Source organism: Papaver somniferum, chromosome 7, assembly GCF_003573695.1.
Source record: "Papaver somniferum cultivar HN1 chromosome 7, ASM357369v1, whole genome shotgun sequence".
Classification (NCBI taxonomy): domain Eukaryota; kingdom Viridiplantae; phylum Streptophyta; class Magnoliopsida; order Ranunculales; family Papaveraceae; genus Papaver; species Papaver somniferum.
This window is the reverse complement of record NC_039364.1, coordinates 238,549,103-238,565,322: the sequence shown is the minus strand read 5'-3', so window position 1 is coordinate 238,565,322 and position 16,220 is coordinate 238,549,103. Positions and strand designations below refer to the sequence as shown.

The 16,220-nt window shown below is 35.4% G+C and overlaps 1 protein-coding gene across 1 annotated transcript; it reads right to left on the bottom strand.

Moving 5' to 3' along the window:
* Positions 1–5,158: 5,158 nt before the first annotated feature.
* On the bottom strand, positions 5,159–6,988 carry LOC113296222 (expansin-B15-like). Its single transcript, XM_026544545.1, has 4 exons — positions 6,799–6,988; positions 5,892–6,004; positions 5,576–5,763; positions 5,159–5,486 (listed from the first exon to the last, which is right to left on the bottom strand). The coding sequence occupies exons 1-4, from the start codon at positions 6,986–6,988 to the stop codon at positions 5,159–5,161; spliced, it is 819 nt and encodes a 272-aa protein (XP_026400330.1).
* Positions 6,989–16,220: the final 9,232 nt, after the last annotated feature.

Here is a 16,220-nt window from a genome sequence, read left to right as displayed (position 1 = left end):
GCTGGGCTGGGCCGGGTATCAAATGAAGTGAAAATACCACTAAGACACTAACCCCAAACTATAAGAAAATATTGAACCATAATATTGGGCATACCAAAAACTTTATAGGCATACAAAGTCATTTTCCTAACCAGGATGTATTGATAAGGGGTGTCTAATGGGTATGCAATGATCTATACACCCTTAACCACTTCGAAAATATTGATTTATAGGCTTTAGGTTCGGCTGACTCGTGTTGATGAGTTATCAGCCGAACTTCCCGTTGTAGACTGAATTCTTTCGATCTTGTTTTGATCATAACTTCTTCGTCCAATGTCGGAATGACCTCATTCTTTTTGCGTTATCTTCGTATTTTCATTCTCTTGAAGATGAAGATAAAATCTACTTGATTTTAGTGGGTTAAAATCTACGATTTTCATTATATAAGTTGAACCATTAACATTTTTTATTCCTGAACTCTCAGGAAAAGGTTCGGCTTACATCTGTGAGACGAACCAACCCATTGATGAACAGTTCGGCTTACATCTATGAACCGAACCTCACATAATTTTTCTTCCAGATCACACAGGACTAGGTTCGGCTCATTATGATATTTTCAAACAAGCCGAACTAGTTGGTTCGGCTCATAACAATAACATTTTAAGCTTGCCGAACTGTTTATTAGTTGTCAATATCCAGGTTTCAGATCAAGGTTCGGCGCATAATTTAGGTGAGTTGTGAGCCGAACCTAGGTTCGGCGCATAATATAGTTGCGTTGTGAGCCGAACCTAAGTTCGGCGCATAATGTTGTTGTTTTTTAAGCCGAACGGTTCTTCAAATTTTCAGCCTGAAAGTGTATATGAACAGTTCGGCTGATACAGTTTTCATTATATAAGCCGAACCATTAACATTTTTTATTCCAGAACTCTCAGGAATAGGTTCGGCTTTGTAGGAAAATTTTATACAAGCCGAACTAGTGTCTAGCAAATGTTCGGCGCATACCTAAACAGTTTCAGCTAGCCGAACTGTTCATAAAGGGATCGGTTCCGCTCATAAATGTAAGTCGAACCTTTTCATCCTCCAATGGTTTGGGAATCATTAGTGTAGTTGATGTGCATTTTCCTAGGTTTTTTAGATGATATATGACCCTCCTCATCCTCCATTGAATCAAGAATTAGAATTTTCTCACTTTCTCCTTCTCTTTCTCTCCTTCTTAACCAAACCAAAACTTTGATTTTTTTACCTCAAAATTTTCATCTAAACAACTCTTATAATTCTGAAAATTATCTTAATCACTAAACAAAATATTTAATCACTAATCAAGATTATTAACACTAATACGTAAAGGGCAGATTTGCCATTAGAAAATTTTTGGGTTAAGGGGTTATCTGATTTTGATATTTCACAACCTTTTTTTGTCTTCATTCAGTATGCCTTGGAAGATTTTGGTATGCCCAATATTATGGTTTAAAATATTTTGCGCGCATGCAGCCTGAGCATTTATAATCCAACGACATCACAGCTAATCAATTTAAGATATAACCGATATTTAACCTCGTGTGATTGGGGCCAAAGAAACTAATCGGGGGCCATGAAATTTTATTTGCACCCCAAAATTTTCAGGGGCGTATTAATCCGATCGTGAATATACTGTTTTATCCTTGACTATTTTATTTTTTTCAAATGATGACCCTTCATAGACATTAACGACCCTTCATAGACATTAACGACAGTTTAAAGTCGTCATTACATAATTAAAACAATAACGACTCTTCCAGAGTATCGTCAGCGAATTGATTACGTATATGACGACTCTAAACTGTCGTACATTTCCGCCATTAACGATGAAGATAACGACTATTTTTAGAGACTAACGATTGTTTTTAACGACACTTCTAAAACATTAACGACTGTTTACAGTCGTCATATACATAATTAAAACAATAACAACTCTTCCAAAGGGTCGTCCGGGAATTAGTTATGTTTATGACGACTCAAAACTGCCGTACATTTCCGCCATTAATGAATCTTCGACAGTTTAGAGTCGTCACTGAAACAATCGAAAAATTAACGACTGTTTAAGGTCGTCACTGAAAATTTTCAATACCATGACGACTTTTCATACAGATCTGGACAAAACAAAATCAGACACAAAATTGCAAACAAAAAATCTGGAAAAAAAAATTGAACTCTAATTAAATCAGATTATCACTGATTAATTAAGATTATCACTAATTATTTAGGGACATTTTAACCATTTAGAAAATATTTTTTTAAGGGGTGACCCAAATTAGGATTGGGTGACCTTTTTTGTCCTCTAGTGCGAGGCCCCCAATTAAAATGTTTGGCCCCCAATTAAACTAGGATATTTAATCACTCTAATTAAAAAAGGCAAGTTTTTCATTAAATAAAGGTTTTTGTAATTACAATCACAATCAATTAGTTAATGTGGGTCTTACACTCTTCACTAACCTCAATGGGAATGCAAAAAAAAGAAGCTAAAGCAAACATCATTTCTAGTTGTAAGTTGTAACTGTAACAAAATTAAGATTAAGATGACCTGTAAAAAAGTAAAATTACATCCATAATTCTTTAAGACATAAAAATTCTTCTTTTTCTGCGGTACCCAATGAGTTTTCTTGTAATGATGATAGTATGCATCTCGCTACAAATACGTTGTAGAAGTTGAGCGCCTTCACTCGTGATAAAACTATCAAGAATGGGATCGTAAGTTCTTCAAATATCATGAATGATAATAGAATTCTCAGGAAAGCTTATACAGGAAAGAGAAGTCATCTTAATGATAATGGAACAAAATTGTACTCTGGAAAGAATATAACCTTTTGGGAAACAATTTATAAAATTGTACCGAGACCATCCATAACTAACATTGATTTCAATATCATGTTGTTTCACATGAGCTGTCAATTTCCTATGATAAGATGTGTTATCAATGTAGACTAAACTAGATCCTAAATCTTGAGAATTTTACTAATTGGAATACAAATATACTTAAAACGGAAACTAAAAAGGAAGCTAAGAAAGGGAATACAAATTTGTTATGAGTAGATGGATCCACTTGGGGATTTTGTTTGAATTCAGTGAACACAAAGTAGTCATTATTATCTATGCCTCCGACAACACAAATGAAACTATTTCCAAGTCAAATACAAACCAATTCTTTAAAGAGCTAACTCAATAAGGAAAAAACAAAGAAAATGAGATAAAATGGGCCAATCCAAGAACCGGTAAAGTGGTCGGAAAACCAGTCAGGTACTTGCGCATCAACCAAAAATCCGACCGGACAACATTCAAACCCTAAAATAGTAGAAGATTTTTAAATAATTCATCAGTGACAACCTTAATCTTAACGAACACCAACCATGGCATAAGATAAGATTAGGCGAGTTAAACAAAACACTATCAAAGTGAAGATATAATAAGTTAGACACCTGAAACTTAGAGAAATCAAAAGAGGATATAGAAATTACCAAAGAACTTAGGAAATTGAAAGACAAGATATCAGAAATGAAGGGTCCGCTTGAATTAAACGGACATAAGATGCAAACATAAAGGAAGTTGACTACCTAAAATGAAACCATATATTAGTCCAAGAAACAAAAAAAAGAATCAATAGGAAGGAGAATCCTAAATGAATTAAAAAATAAAGAAGCATAGAAGCAATAAAATGCCAATATTCTCAACAACAAAACAAATCAACAACAAGGTGAACTTTAATGAATCCCCAACCCAACAAGATCAAAAAGCTTTAAAGACCGTTAATAGGGGGAAAAAACCAAGATAAAAAATCGCTGAAGATAAACGAAGAGACAAAGAGATGAGCAAAAGAGGCAGGCTAGGAGAAGATAAGTCCTTGCCCAATACGAAGATTGAGCTAGCCCCAAATCACAATTGTGAAGTCTTATTTATGTTACATCACCTTATTCATCCCACCCACTTCTCATAAACCTATGAATTACGATGTAATCTTAAGAAACTACTCATCCATGGAGGTTGAGTTTAAAAAACTTCAGAAGAATTTTTTTGTGAAGAAAGAAAAAGAGTCGTTTTGGATTACTGTATCTTAGCATTCACTGATCTTTGGGGGTTTATGGGTAATAGACTCTACAATATGACAAAATGAATCATTTCCTCCTAACACCTCATTTTTAAAACATTGTTACTCTCAAAGCCCAAAACTTTTAATTTTGGGTCTTACCAATAGAAATTTTAGACCTGAAATTTTTGTAGTACCTGAAGTGCCTATACATGTGCAAAAATTAGTGGACAGTAGATATACTTTTATTTCTAATTCCTACTTTCTCTTTAATAAAAATGTAAACTTTTCCATTTACTTCAGATCCACGCACGGATGATCCAACGAAATTTCTCTGGTACCTAAATTTTGAGAAATGATTGATTTGGTCGTTAACGTTAAGTTTAGTCTCGAGATCCATAAATCATTCAGTTTAGTATCTATATCGATGAATACGACATTTGTTCTTCAAGAAAAAATTAATTTCGAAAAAGAGCGAAAGAATATAACAACTAAAGTTACGCAAACATCTAGGATAAGTAAGAATATGACTCGATACCAGATTCGGCACTGAAAAATTGATTACCAGGTGTTTTCCCTTGAGTATCAAAAGGAAATAATTAAACAATATTAAAATATTAGAGAAGATTATCAAAGAGACTAGTCTTCTTCCAGAGTATACTCAGAGCCAAGAACTATAGTTTAGCCATTTTTTAGAAAATTGGAGTGAACTTAGAAGAGCTTCTTTGTTCGCAAATAATATGTCATATGAAGTAATTGAATATGTTTTAGCATTGTAAGAAGGAGCAGAAGGAGAATGAGTTATCCTCCTTATATGGATGCGCGGACAATGGATCATGAAAATGGTTGTCTGTAAAAAATCAAAAAAGGGCGGGGTGAGCAAGCGCCCTCCAGGACCCATCCTAGTCGTAAACAAAATAAGAAAACATGCGCTTCCCCAATTCTTAATTAAACGAGAACTTCATTAATAGTTGTGATAACATAATACATAATAGAAATGCTTAAAGCAACAAACCCTCCTTGTAATGATTGTAAGTATGGTTTGATCACATGATTACATATAATATCACAAAATAGATTTCATACAATTCATCCAATAAGTAGCAAGGTTTCTTGCTATTGTTAATTGAAATTGACGTTCGACCGATATGTTACGCCAGCTCGCCACCCTGCTGGAATGACGTTTTTCGCAATAATCGTTTCCCCGTTACCAGACTTCAAACGTAGAGAAAATGGAGCTTTTAATGCAGTTCCTGAGTCCAACTTCCACACAGCACCCCATGATCGTTGCATTGGTCGCCAATTAGAAGAAACTGATATTTCTTGAAGATCAATAGAAGCAATATCGCCTTGTCCAGTTTGATATTCAACCAGAGAAGCGAAATAGTTAGGGTTCGAACCAGCATCAACCTTAAATACTATATTGGTGCCTGGGTATTTGCATGCCACTCTGCCATCCAGATATAAAATATAGTGAGTACCTAAACCAGGAGTCATTTGGAATAACTAGCTTGCATAAAAAAAAAACTATACACTGACCGCTTATACTGTATCTGCAAGACGCCAGCATTCCTCAATTGTTGCGCTTGGCCGGAAAGACCCATGGCTCCAAAAGCAGTACCGCTCAAATCAAAATGGGTTGATTGTGAGACACAACCTGGGCACTCGTCTGTAATCACCACAGTTACTGGTTTTCCCGAGCAAGATGAATGTGATGTACATTTAACCTACATTGTATATACACAAAATTTTATTATTTATTATTATTGATGCAATTCAATGAAAAATCAAGAAGATGTACCATATAATCTAAATCAGAAATCATCAGTCATTAATGCATTTATAAATGCATCACCTGATAACAGTTACCACACCCTTTGCCCGACCTAAAAAGGGAAGGGCCACCAGCTGATATCATCGAAGAGAAAGGTGGTTTCCCTACATCACTCCTATAACCGCAAGCGCCACCTGCATATGTGCACACAAAATATGTAATGTCATTTTGAATGTTCATCGGATAATTTTCACGGCTAGCTACGGAAACAGTATTTTTCCGTTAAACTCCGGGTTTTTTTTCTCTGGCTTTTTACATCATTAGTATTTCCACTTTACGTTAAACTAAATCAAAATCTAAACTGGTCGTATTTTTTCCCCATGTCAGGAAGAAGAAGTGGTACCAATTCTATAAATTACTATGAAACGAGTAACAAAATAATAATCACCAAGAAAGTAACAAAGGAAGTTTATAAGACTCAGAAAAAAAAAAAAACATATATTAATATTTTTATCTCTCATAAATTGTTTATTTAAATATGAAAATGCTAAGTGCACCAGTAGTATATCCCGACAAGTTTCTCCCTGAGAATGGGTTAACTTTAACCGTTTATAATCCTAAAGGTAGAAGGACATGCCAAACACCACAGAATCTTTTCTCGGAATTTTTTCCACATTTTTTTTGTCAGAGTGCCTAGAATTCACCCATTTAAATATATAAAGATAAAAATTAAAAAATAATCTTCGGCAATAATATGGCAGATTACTGGTACAAATGTATGCATAAAAGGATAAGTTTTTAGATTTTAGTTTTCAGTTTGGAAATTGATAAAGAAGAGTAAAAAGGAAGTAAGAAAATGATCAGGCAGAATATTTTAATATGACTCGGGATGACCAAAATCCCAAATATATCACTATGCCATTGTACATGCACGTACTTGGGTGTTTCTAACGTGCATATACAAACTTCCCACTCCCTCGTGACTTACCATCACTGCCAGCACCATTTGGACCTCCGTACCATGTAGCTCCCGCCGACAAGAAACCAGACTCAGTAACTAGTGACACATCCAACAGTTTTGGATTGAAACAGGAGCAATAACTAATGAAGAACAGGAGACCTAAAAAGAAGGTAAAGAAATACGAATAGGTTTGTCGAAACATTTTAAGAGGAGACATCAGTAGCAACTAGTGAATCAATGATCTTAGAAAGCCTTTGTTCTTTTTGGGTTTGAAAGCTTTTGTTGGGTTGGGATGAGTTTCGTTATGAGAGAACAAAGTATTTATAAACAAATTAAGTGGGGTGATCTAATATTTGCAGTAAACATCTTAATCAAATCTTAATTAAAAACTAAAGAGAATTGCAAGCACTCTTTCCATACTTTATTCTGTTTTTGTCAATATATCACGTAGGGATATTTTAATTGGCAATAGTTATGGCGAGATATGACAAATAGTTTTCCTAGATGAACTAGGAAATAATAGTTTAACATTTTCACATGTAATCTCAGTTTAACATAATAACATGCATGCTTATAAAAAAAAAAGGAAATAGTAATTCGTCTACTTCATTATGTTTATTTTCGTAACTGGTAAAACTATACTTCATTTTGATAGATAAATAAGAGTATAATTTAATTGTTCATTTTGCTAAATAAACTCTTTTATGTCGGTTTATTTTCCATGATGGATTGTTTTTTTTTGCAATTTGTCTTTTAATTAGTGTTGATAGGGTTTGCTATTCAAAAAGGGATTGCGGCGCAGCTTGTTGCTCGCTTGCCTACTATGTAACAATTTTAATTATTAATTAAATTTTTAATAATTAAAAATCTAACATTTTTATATAATTTCTTATTTTGCATTTTCTTTTAATTTATAGTTTATTTTGAATCCACAATTGGGGGATATCAAAACTAATTGGGGATACGAATTACTTCCCCCATCCAATAATGTTTGCTAAGGGGTGGTTTTTGGGGGAAAAAATACTAAAATACCCTTCCTTCAAAATAAAAATCAAAAAACAAAATCATATCCCCATTTCCATTTTCACCTCTTATTAATCTCTTTTAGGGTTAGGGATTTGAAACCTAAATATTCCCCACTCCCTTTCAGATTCTAAATTTTCCCCACTCCCTTTCAGATTGTCTTCTCCTTCTCTGCCGGCTCCTCAATTTGAAATCGATTTTTTTTTTACATTCGGAAGTGATGGATATCATGCCGGAAGTGATGAAGATCATGCCGGAAGTGATGAATACCATGCCGGAAGTGATGAAGACCATGCCGAAAGTGATGAAAAAATTCCAGAAGTGATGAAGACCATGCCGGTATAGATGAAGACCATGCCGGTAGTGATGGAGACTATGCCGGAAGTGATGAAGACCGTGTCAGTAGTGATGAAGACCATGTCAGAAATAATTTTTTTACATCGCCGGAAGTGATGAAGACCATGCCGGAAGTGATAAAGACCATGCCGGAAAATGGTGCCATCATGCTTGGTAACTAACCACTATGGGAAAAATATACATTTACAACTGGAGATTTACAACACTTCGCTATACATCGTAGAAAGTCCTATGTTTTACAACTGGTTTCAAAGAAAGAGTTGTCGTATATCATCACTACCAACCCTTAGGAACAAGGGGTTGCGCTAAGAAAAAAAACGACAACTCCTTTAGCAAAATTTTTATGACGACATTTAGGTATAAAAACTTTGTTTCATAAGTGTAGTGACTTAGCCTATCACAATTCTCACAAGTGTTGTTGAAGAACACAAAAATATGATAATGAAAAATACGTTAGAGGGGAGATTCGAACATGAACCTAATGCATGGATGTATAGCTCATCAACCATCCTTACAGTTCACAAGTTTAGGTTTTTTTTTTTTTTTTTAATAGAAACGTATAACAACACTTATAAGTGTTGTTGAAGTTAAAATATAGAATGTGGGAAAAAATTAGGTTTGGGGAATTCGACCTTGAGCCTCCTATATGGAAGTCTACACCACTAACCATACCTACATTATCACAAGTTCTGTAAAGTTGGTGATTCTTTAATATACTATTATGACAACCCTTCATAAGCGTTGTAAAACAAAATATAATGCTCAAAGGCGACTGAGCCGCAAAGAGCGCGAAGCATTCTCTGTAACCATATACATTCTTCTCTGTAAATAATCACATACATTCTATAAGACCACCCACTTTAAGCAAAGCATGCAACTGGGGAATTATGGCAAAAGTATACCATCAAATTATAAGTTAGAAGGGAGGGAGCATATATATACGAATATAAGCAGATGTAGAGAAAATATGCACAAGTCGAGACCAAGGCAGAATTTAAGTGGGCAAATATAACAACAATAACAACTGAAATGTCTCATTTTCTCTCCTCCTTCATCCGGCCTTGAGACCGACAATGAAATGATATATCATTTACATTGGCGGAGTTAAAAATGGTGTTATAAAAGTAACAGAGCTAGCATTTTATAACTAAGCACACAAATGGAGCTGTTAACTGTCTTTTTGCAAGAAAAATACTAGTATTAGTAAAGAAAATACAACCAGAGTATGCAAGCTGCATTCTTACAACCTGCAAACCTGTACATATGAGAACAGTGGTCTGCACTATGCACGTTTCTGAAAAACATTACCATCTCCAAACCGATATTCACACACAAATGATGATAACAAAAGCATCCCTGAATTACCAACAATAGAACATAGAGTTTGATAAGTGATAAATACACAAGCCAATACGCGCAGTCACATAGCACACACTGCAATACTGATATCAGGAAAAAAACACCCCATGTGCGGCAGTAGCATGGATACATCAAATATCCATAGAAGTGGCGAGTGATAGCAACTACTGCTCCATACTCATTCTCAATAGAAGCATACTTCACAAAGAAAGATCTTGCACTATTAATTAATAACTCATACAGAACTACACACTCAGCTGTAGAAAGAAACTTGAGAATAGCAGTTGAAGTAGATTACCGAGAAGGCAAATAACACCAAATATTGCTAAAGTAAGAATACAATACCGTAAAAACAATAAACTACTGATCTAACTTGTGAACTTCTTTTTCTTCTTCTTTTTTGTCGGAACCACTATGGTATATTCCCCATCTTCTCTTAAGTAACTCTCGCTCTCGTCATCCATTTGGAAACCAAGAGTTGAAGTATCCACTGGTTGGAAATTTGTGTCATGCTTTTCATTGTATTCCTCTAATTCATGGAAACCCCTAGGCGGTGGTTTCACCATCACATACCAGTTAGATGTATTTGACTCTCGAGAATACAAAACTTGTCGCGCTTGCTTTGATAAAATGAATGGATCGTTACAGTATTGGTTCTTATGCTGGTTTAAATTGACTAATGTAAAGCCATCTTCTACCTTCACACCAAAATTGGTGTGAGCCCAATCACATTTGAATATTGGAATTTGAAACATATGATTGTAGTCCAACAATAGAATTTCTTCTAAAACACCGTAGAACCCACTAGTTTCTGACAATCCTGCAACTAAGGTTGTTGATTCAATTGAAACTCCACTGTTTTGTGTGACTCTCTTAACATCCTTCGTAATAAACCTAGTGTCATTGATAAGCAAGACTTTATATGATATGCAGTTTTCTAACGGCCCATATGACAACCATTCTACCGTGTGTAATATTGGCATGCCTTGTTCAATTTGCATCTTAACCTACAAATGTATAATCTCAGGACATAAGAATATAACTAAATTTGTTATTTAAGCATAAGAAGTTAGATTTATATGATGGTGTGCCTAACATGGATTGTTCTATGTGATATAATGAAACAAAATCACACGCATTTGTGTTTTTTGTAGTAGTTTTCCGCAGAAGCAAAATGTCCAAGTGTTTAAACTATACTAAGATGCATAATCTGACTAAGAGTGGACTAAACATACCTTTTGTTGAAACCAATCTGCAAATGTGTCAGACTGTATGGAATTGAGTTGGTCTTCACTAGTAATTTCCCTCCCAGCAGGAGATTTTAACTCGTCCATATGCATTCTAAGACAAAATTAAAATTAGAAAATGAAGTATTAATTGACAGACCATTTTTAATAAACGTGAACATCATACTTACATCATATATGGGTCAATTTCGGGTGTGTTAAAAAGCACATATCTGTGAGCTATCTTTAACTTCTCACTATCCATACGCACTTGGACACCTTTAGAAAGAGGACGTGCTGCCGGTGTGGAACCATTTTGAGTGTTTCGTTACGCCTTTGCTTTACTCCTGTTTCAGCTGCTTGGGCCTTACGAATATCAAAATACCTAACACACTCCATTCCAAGATAACACTCGGATATACAAGCTTCAGGTTGTGCATAATTCTTTACATATTCTTTGAATGTCTTCATATACCTAGGAAAGTCGAGTATGCAACAGTTACTAGTTAATTAAATATTAGTATCTCTAAGATACAAAGGGCATAACTTTCTATACGAAACCAAAAAACAGAAGTAATATAAATTAAATTGGCATACCTTTCAAATGGATACATCCAACGATATTGTACAGGTCCACATAATCGCACTTCTCGAGCTAGGTGAATTGTCAAGTGCATCATGACATCAAAAAGTGACGGAGGGAAGTACCTCTCCAACATACACAAAGTCTCAGCAACTTCTACTTCAAGTTCTATTAATCTATGGAGATCAACTGCCCTTTGGCATATTTCGTGAAAATAAGAACATAACCTGAAAATTGCCTCCCTTGGCCCTACAGGTAAAAGTCCTTGCAAAGCAACGGGTAATATTTGTTGCATAAGAACATGGTAATCATGAGCCTTAATAACACCTAAGCAACCATCTTTTGAGAAATGCTTTCTAAGATCAGAACTAAATCCATATGGAACCTTTAAATTTCTCATCCTATTATACAATATAGCCTTTTCCTTGTCATTTAAACAGTATGGTGCTGGTGGAAGGATCGTTTTTCCATTTGTCTCTACTGGATGTAATTCTGGTCTTATTCCCATACTCTTAAGATCATTGCGGGACTTTAGACCGTCTTTTGTTTTGGACTTTATATTCAATATGGTACCAATAATACTCTCGCAAACATTTTTTTCTGTATGCATAACATCAATATTGTGTCGTAGTAATAAATCCTAGGAAGATGGAAAAACCTAACATTAGTAATTAATTCTATAAAGAAATAAAAGATCAGACATTTAATCTATGTGAAAGTTATAATGTCATCCTGTCGAATCTTAGGTAAGTAATTAATTCTATTATAATGTCATGCTGAAAAAAACAGAAACAAAATGCTCATTATATTGAAAATATATTATTATGTGTCAATTATGGTGCAATCAAACTGATGCTGCCGATGCTTTATCACATTGGGAAAAGTACTCAGATGCATTATACTTCCCAAACACTATATCAAAAGAACGAGTGTGCCATTTAGATTGCATTTGTTGATAATGTGAAGTTTAGAGGCTAACATGGTGCAAAGCAGAAGAACCCATAGCCAAGTATTAACAAGTAAGTTTGAAGTTATGGAACTAACCTTCCAGTAAGGCAAGTCGAAGAATATTGACCGTTTTTTAAACACCCGAAGTTCAGTTTAATCATCATTTGCACCAGAAATAGCTGCATCAGCAACAACATCCCTTTTCCGCTTCCCACATTTAGAATTACCCACATTTGCACTTGCTCCCGACTACTCTTGCCCTTATTCTTCTTCTTTTGCTCTTTATTTTTCCTTATCTCCTCCTCGTTATTCTCCGCTTTCCCAAAATCATTTGTAATACTATTCTGACATTCAAGTGCCGCAGCACCAGACATAACAGGTGGCTTTTCCTTCCTCTCAATCTCTCCATTAAACCAGTCTTTTTCTGCCGAAGAGGATGATTATGACGAAGAAATCTCCTATGATTCAAGTAGACAGTTTTACGACTAAATGCCAACCAGTTTGAAAGTGTATTTTCACCGCAAAGAGGACAGGCTGCCTTCCCTTTATACGTACATCCAGATAAATTACCATATGCAGGAAAATCGTTTATTGTCCACATTAATAACGCCTTCAAGTTAAAATATGTTGTAGTAAACGAATCATATACCTGCACCCCTTTCTCCCACAACTCAAAAAGATCATCAATCAAGGGCTGCAAGTATACATCAATGTCATTACCCGGTTGTTTTTTTCCTGGAATTAGCATGCTCAGAATTATGTTGACACCTTGCATACACAACTGAGGGGGAAAATTATTAACCACGAGCATCACTGGCCAACAACTGTGGGATGCGGAAAGATCACCAAATGGATTAAATCAATCAGCAGCAAGCCCAAGACGCAAATTACAGGGATCTGAAGCAAACTCGGGATACTTTTTGTCTATGTGCTTCCAAGCCAAAGAATCTTTTGGATGACGCATCTTCCCATCCTTACTCTTGTTCGTCGTGTGCCATATCAACTGCTCAGCCAGTGCTGCTGATTGAAACAATCTTCTCAATCTCGGCACAATGGGGAAGTACCTAAGCACCTTCACCGGTATCTTCTTTTGCGGCTTGTCTATCATTTCATCATCGTCCATGTTAGATGTGTCTGCTTTCCACCTAGAATAATGACATTTAGGACACTCGTCTGCATCTTTCAAATCTTTTCTAAACAAACAACAATCATTAATACAAGCATGTATTTTCTGGTAAGTCAATTGATAAGATTTCAGTAGCTTTTTCACTTCATATGTTGAGCAAGGAAGTCAATGATCTGGCGGCAACAAGGAACTGATTGTCTTGAGAAGTTCGTCAAAAGATTTCCTAGATAAACCATTTACTGCTTGTGCCTATGCAATTCAACAGTGATGGATAACTTTGTGTGTGTTTTACAATTAGGATATAACGGTGTGTCCGCCTATTCCACATGGTTTTCCAAACCCTCATCTTGCACAGGTTCATGTCCCTGATCGATATGTGCATCATCTTCAAAAACAGCATTTATATGATATGATCCCCTTGTTGCTCCCACTTGGTGTACATCAGTAAAAGTGTGTATAGTCTCCCCGTGAAAAACCCACTCAGTGTATGTAGGATCCCAACCTCATTTCAGCAAGTGAAGATGCACTTCTTTCGGAGGAAGTGGGAAAGTGAGATTCTTACAATCAACACAAGGACAACTGAATTCAGAAGGATTTTCAAGTCTCTGACAAACGGTATCTATGAAATTCTTCAAGGCCTCCTGATATGGAAGATCACCCCTACATGAAAGAACGACGAAATAATTAATCACGGAATAACACAATAAAAGAGGGAAAACCAATGTAAAGAATGTAATATTCTACAGTGAACAACATATTAACCTTGGCTAATGAACCCAATCTTTATTCATAATTTTGAATGACTTGAATCTGCAAATCTGTTCAGTTCTTCAATCCAGTTAAAAAAAACCTTTCAATTTCCCTTCTCAACCAACACTGGAGCCACTTCTTTGGTTGGAATGTTGAATTTATTAAAGATTAATGGCACCTAGCGCAATCAAAATATGATAACCAGCATAAGTAACCACAATGGATTAACAAATCATAAGATATTTACATATACAAAAAGGGGATTGAGAATACATATTCCAGAGTGAGGTACTGATATGAATATTTAGCTAGCATATAACAACCACCTTGTTTAGTTTTTTATGTATGTAGATACATTTCTAACTAGTATAACCAGCCTCGTCTAAATTGAGTACATCAGGCCACATGTATAACCATTTGCTACTAAGAGTGCCTCTACATCCTACACAGGAAAAGCTTTAGACAAACTGGCCAATCAAATTGAAATCAAGTCCTTCAAACAAACTATTCGCACTGTTTAGACAACATATGTCAATACTAGTTAATCCAGTTCAACTTCCCTTCAATGAACTACATATGTGAGTACTAATTCTAGACATTCAACACATTGGAGCAGGCAATTCTTATTCGGCAAGCAGTATGAGGGAAAAGTCACTAAACACAGTCGCATGAAATTTATATAACATCAATCAGACAAATCAGGAGAACATTTCCTCATATCATTCACAATTTGAAACGTTATATGCTTCGACGTGGGGAAAATTAAAATTAAAAACCAAAGTAAACAGCAAGAGTCTGCGCAAAAATGCCGCAGAATAGGTCACAGAACTGCGAACCTACAATTTTCAGTTTTGATGAAGTCTTATATCTCAAGGGCCAAATCTCCTAAAAGACTTGTTATGTTTACTGTCATCAAATTCATGATGACAAGCAATCACATCACATCTACATTGGATCAGAACAAAATTGAACTGAGAACACACAAATGGACCAATTGAAAACTCTCTAGAATCATGAAACCCTCTTTTCTTCATTACTGTCATGCAAATAAGAAAGGAGCAAACTACCCATATTGTTGATTTTAATCAAATTTTAAACCAAACCCATATTGTTCTGTGTTGATTATCACAAAAAGAACATAATTTAATGCAAACTACCAAAATTTAATGCAAACTACTCAAATTTAATGCAAAAAAGTCACTGAAAAAACCTAATTCAAAAATCAAAGAAACAATATACCCTAAAGTGAGCTTTGGTTACAGATCGATCTTCAACTTCGGGAAATTGGTGGAGGTGGTTAGTCAAGATATGGGTTACAGATCGATCTTCAACATTGTGTGGTGATGATGAATTTGGTGAAGTAATCTCCTGAGACCGATGAAGTTAAAAACGATGGTAATGAACGGAGCTGTTGGAGTCGTAGACGATGAAGTTGTCAGTGGTTTGAGTGATGGAGGTGCTGCTGTACCGAAGTGGTTTGAGTGATGGTGGTTTGAGTAATGGTGGTTTGAGGTGAAGTTTCTCCGTCGAACACACTGGGGAGATGCAGTTGAGGGAAAAAAAGAAAAGGATAAGGAAGGAATAGATATGAGAATGATGTTAAAAAAAAAAAAAAAAAAAAACTTAACGGCTGTAGATGAAATATAATTAAAAATTAAATGAATGGGTGGTTATGATGTGATGATATACATAGAATATTCCAAAGGAATATTCCCAGTATATGGTTGGATTCATCGTTCTTACGAAGTCCCCGACTTAGAGTAGTCCACTCATCGTCAGGTTTCGATCTCGGATCCATGTTATGTCTCGAAGTTGCCAAAACCGGTTAGGTTTAACGGTTGGAGGAATATTATGAAAGCATCTTACCTATGAATCGACAGATTCATCGTTCTTATGAAGTCTCCGAGTTAGAGTAGTCCACTCACCGCCAGGTTTCGATCTCGGAGCCATGTTATGTCTCTAAGTGGCCAAAACCTGTCAGGTTTAAGGGTTGGAGGAATATTATGAAAGCATCTTACCTATGAATCGACATAATCATCGTTCTTATGAAGTCTCTGAGTTAGAGTAGTCCACTCAC

Bases quoted from the DNA above. Each gene is read 5' to 3' on its own strand.
- LOC113296222 (XM_026544545.1), bottom strand. From the start codon at position 6,988: ATGTCTCCTCTTAAAATGTTTCGACAAACCTATTCGTATTTCTTTACC. The intron at 6,005-6,798 runs GTAAGTCACGAG...GCACATATGCAG, and splicing joins AAATGGTGCTGGCAGTGATG to GTGGCGCTTGCGGTTATAGG. The intron at 5,487-5,575 runs GTCAGTGTATAG...TCTGGATGGCAG, and splicing joins TTGCAGATACAGTATAAGCG to AGTGGCATGCAAATACCCAG.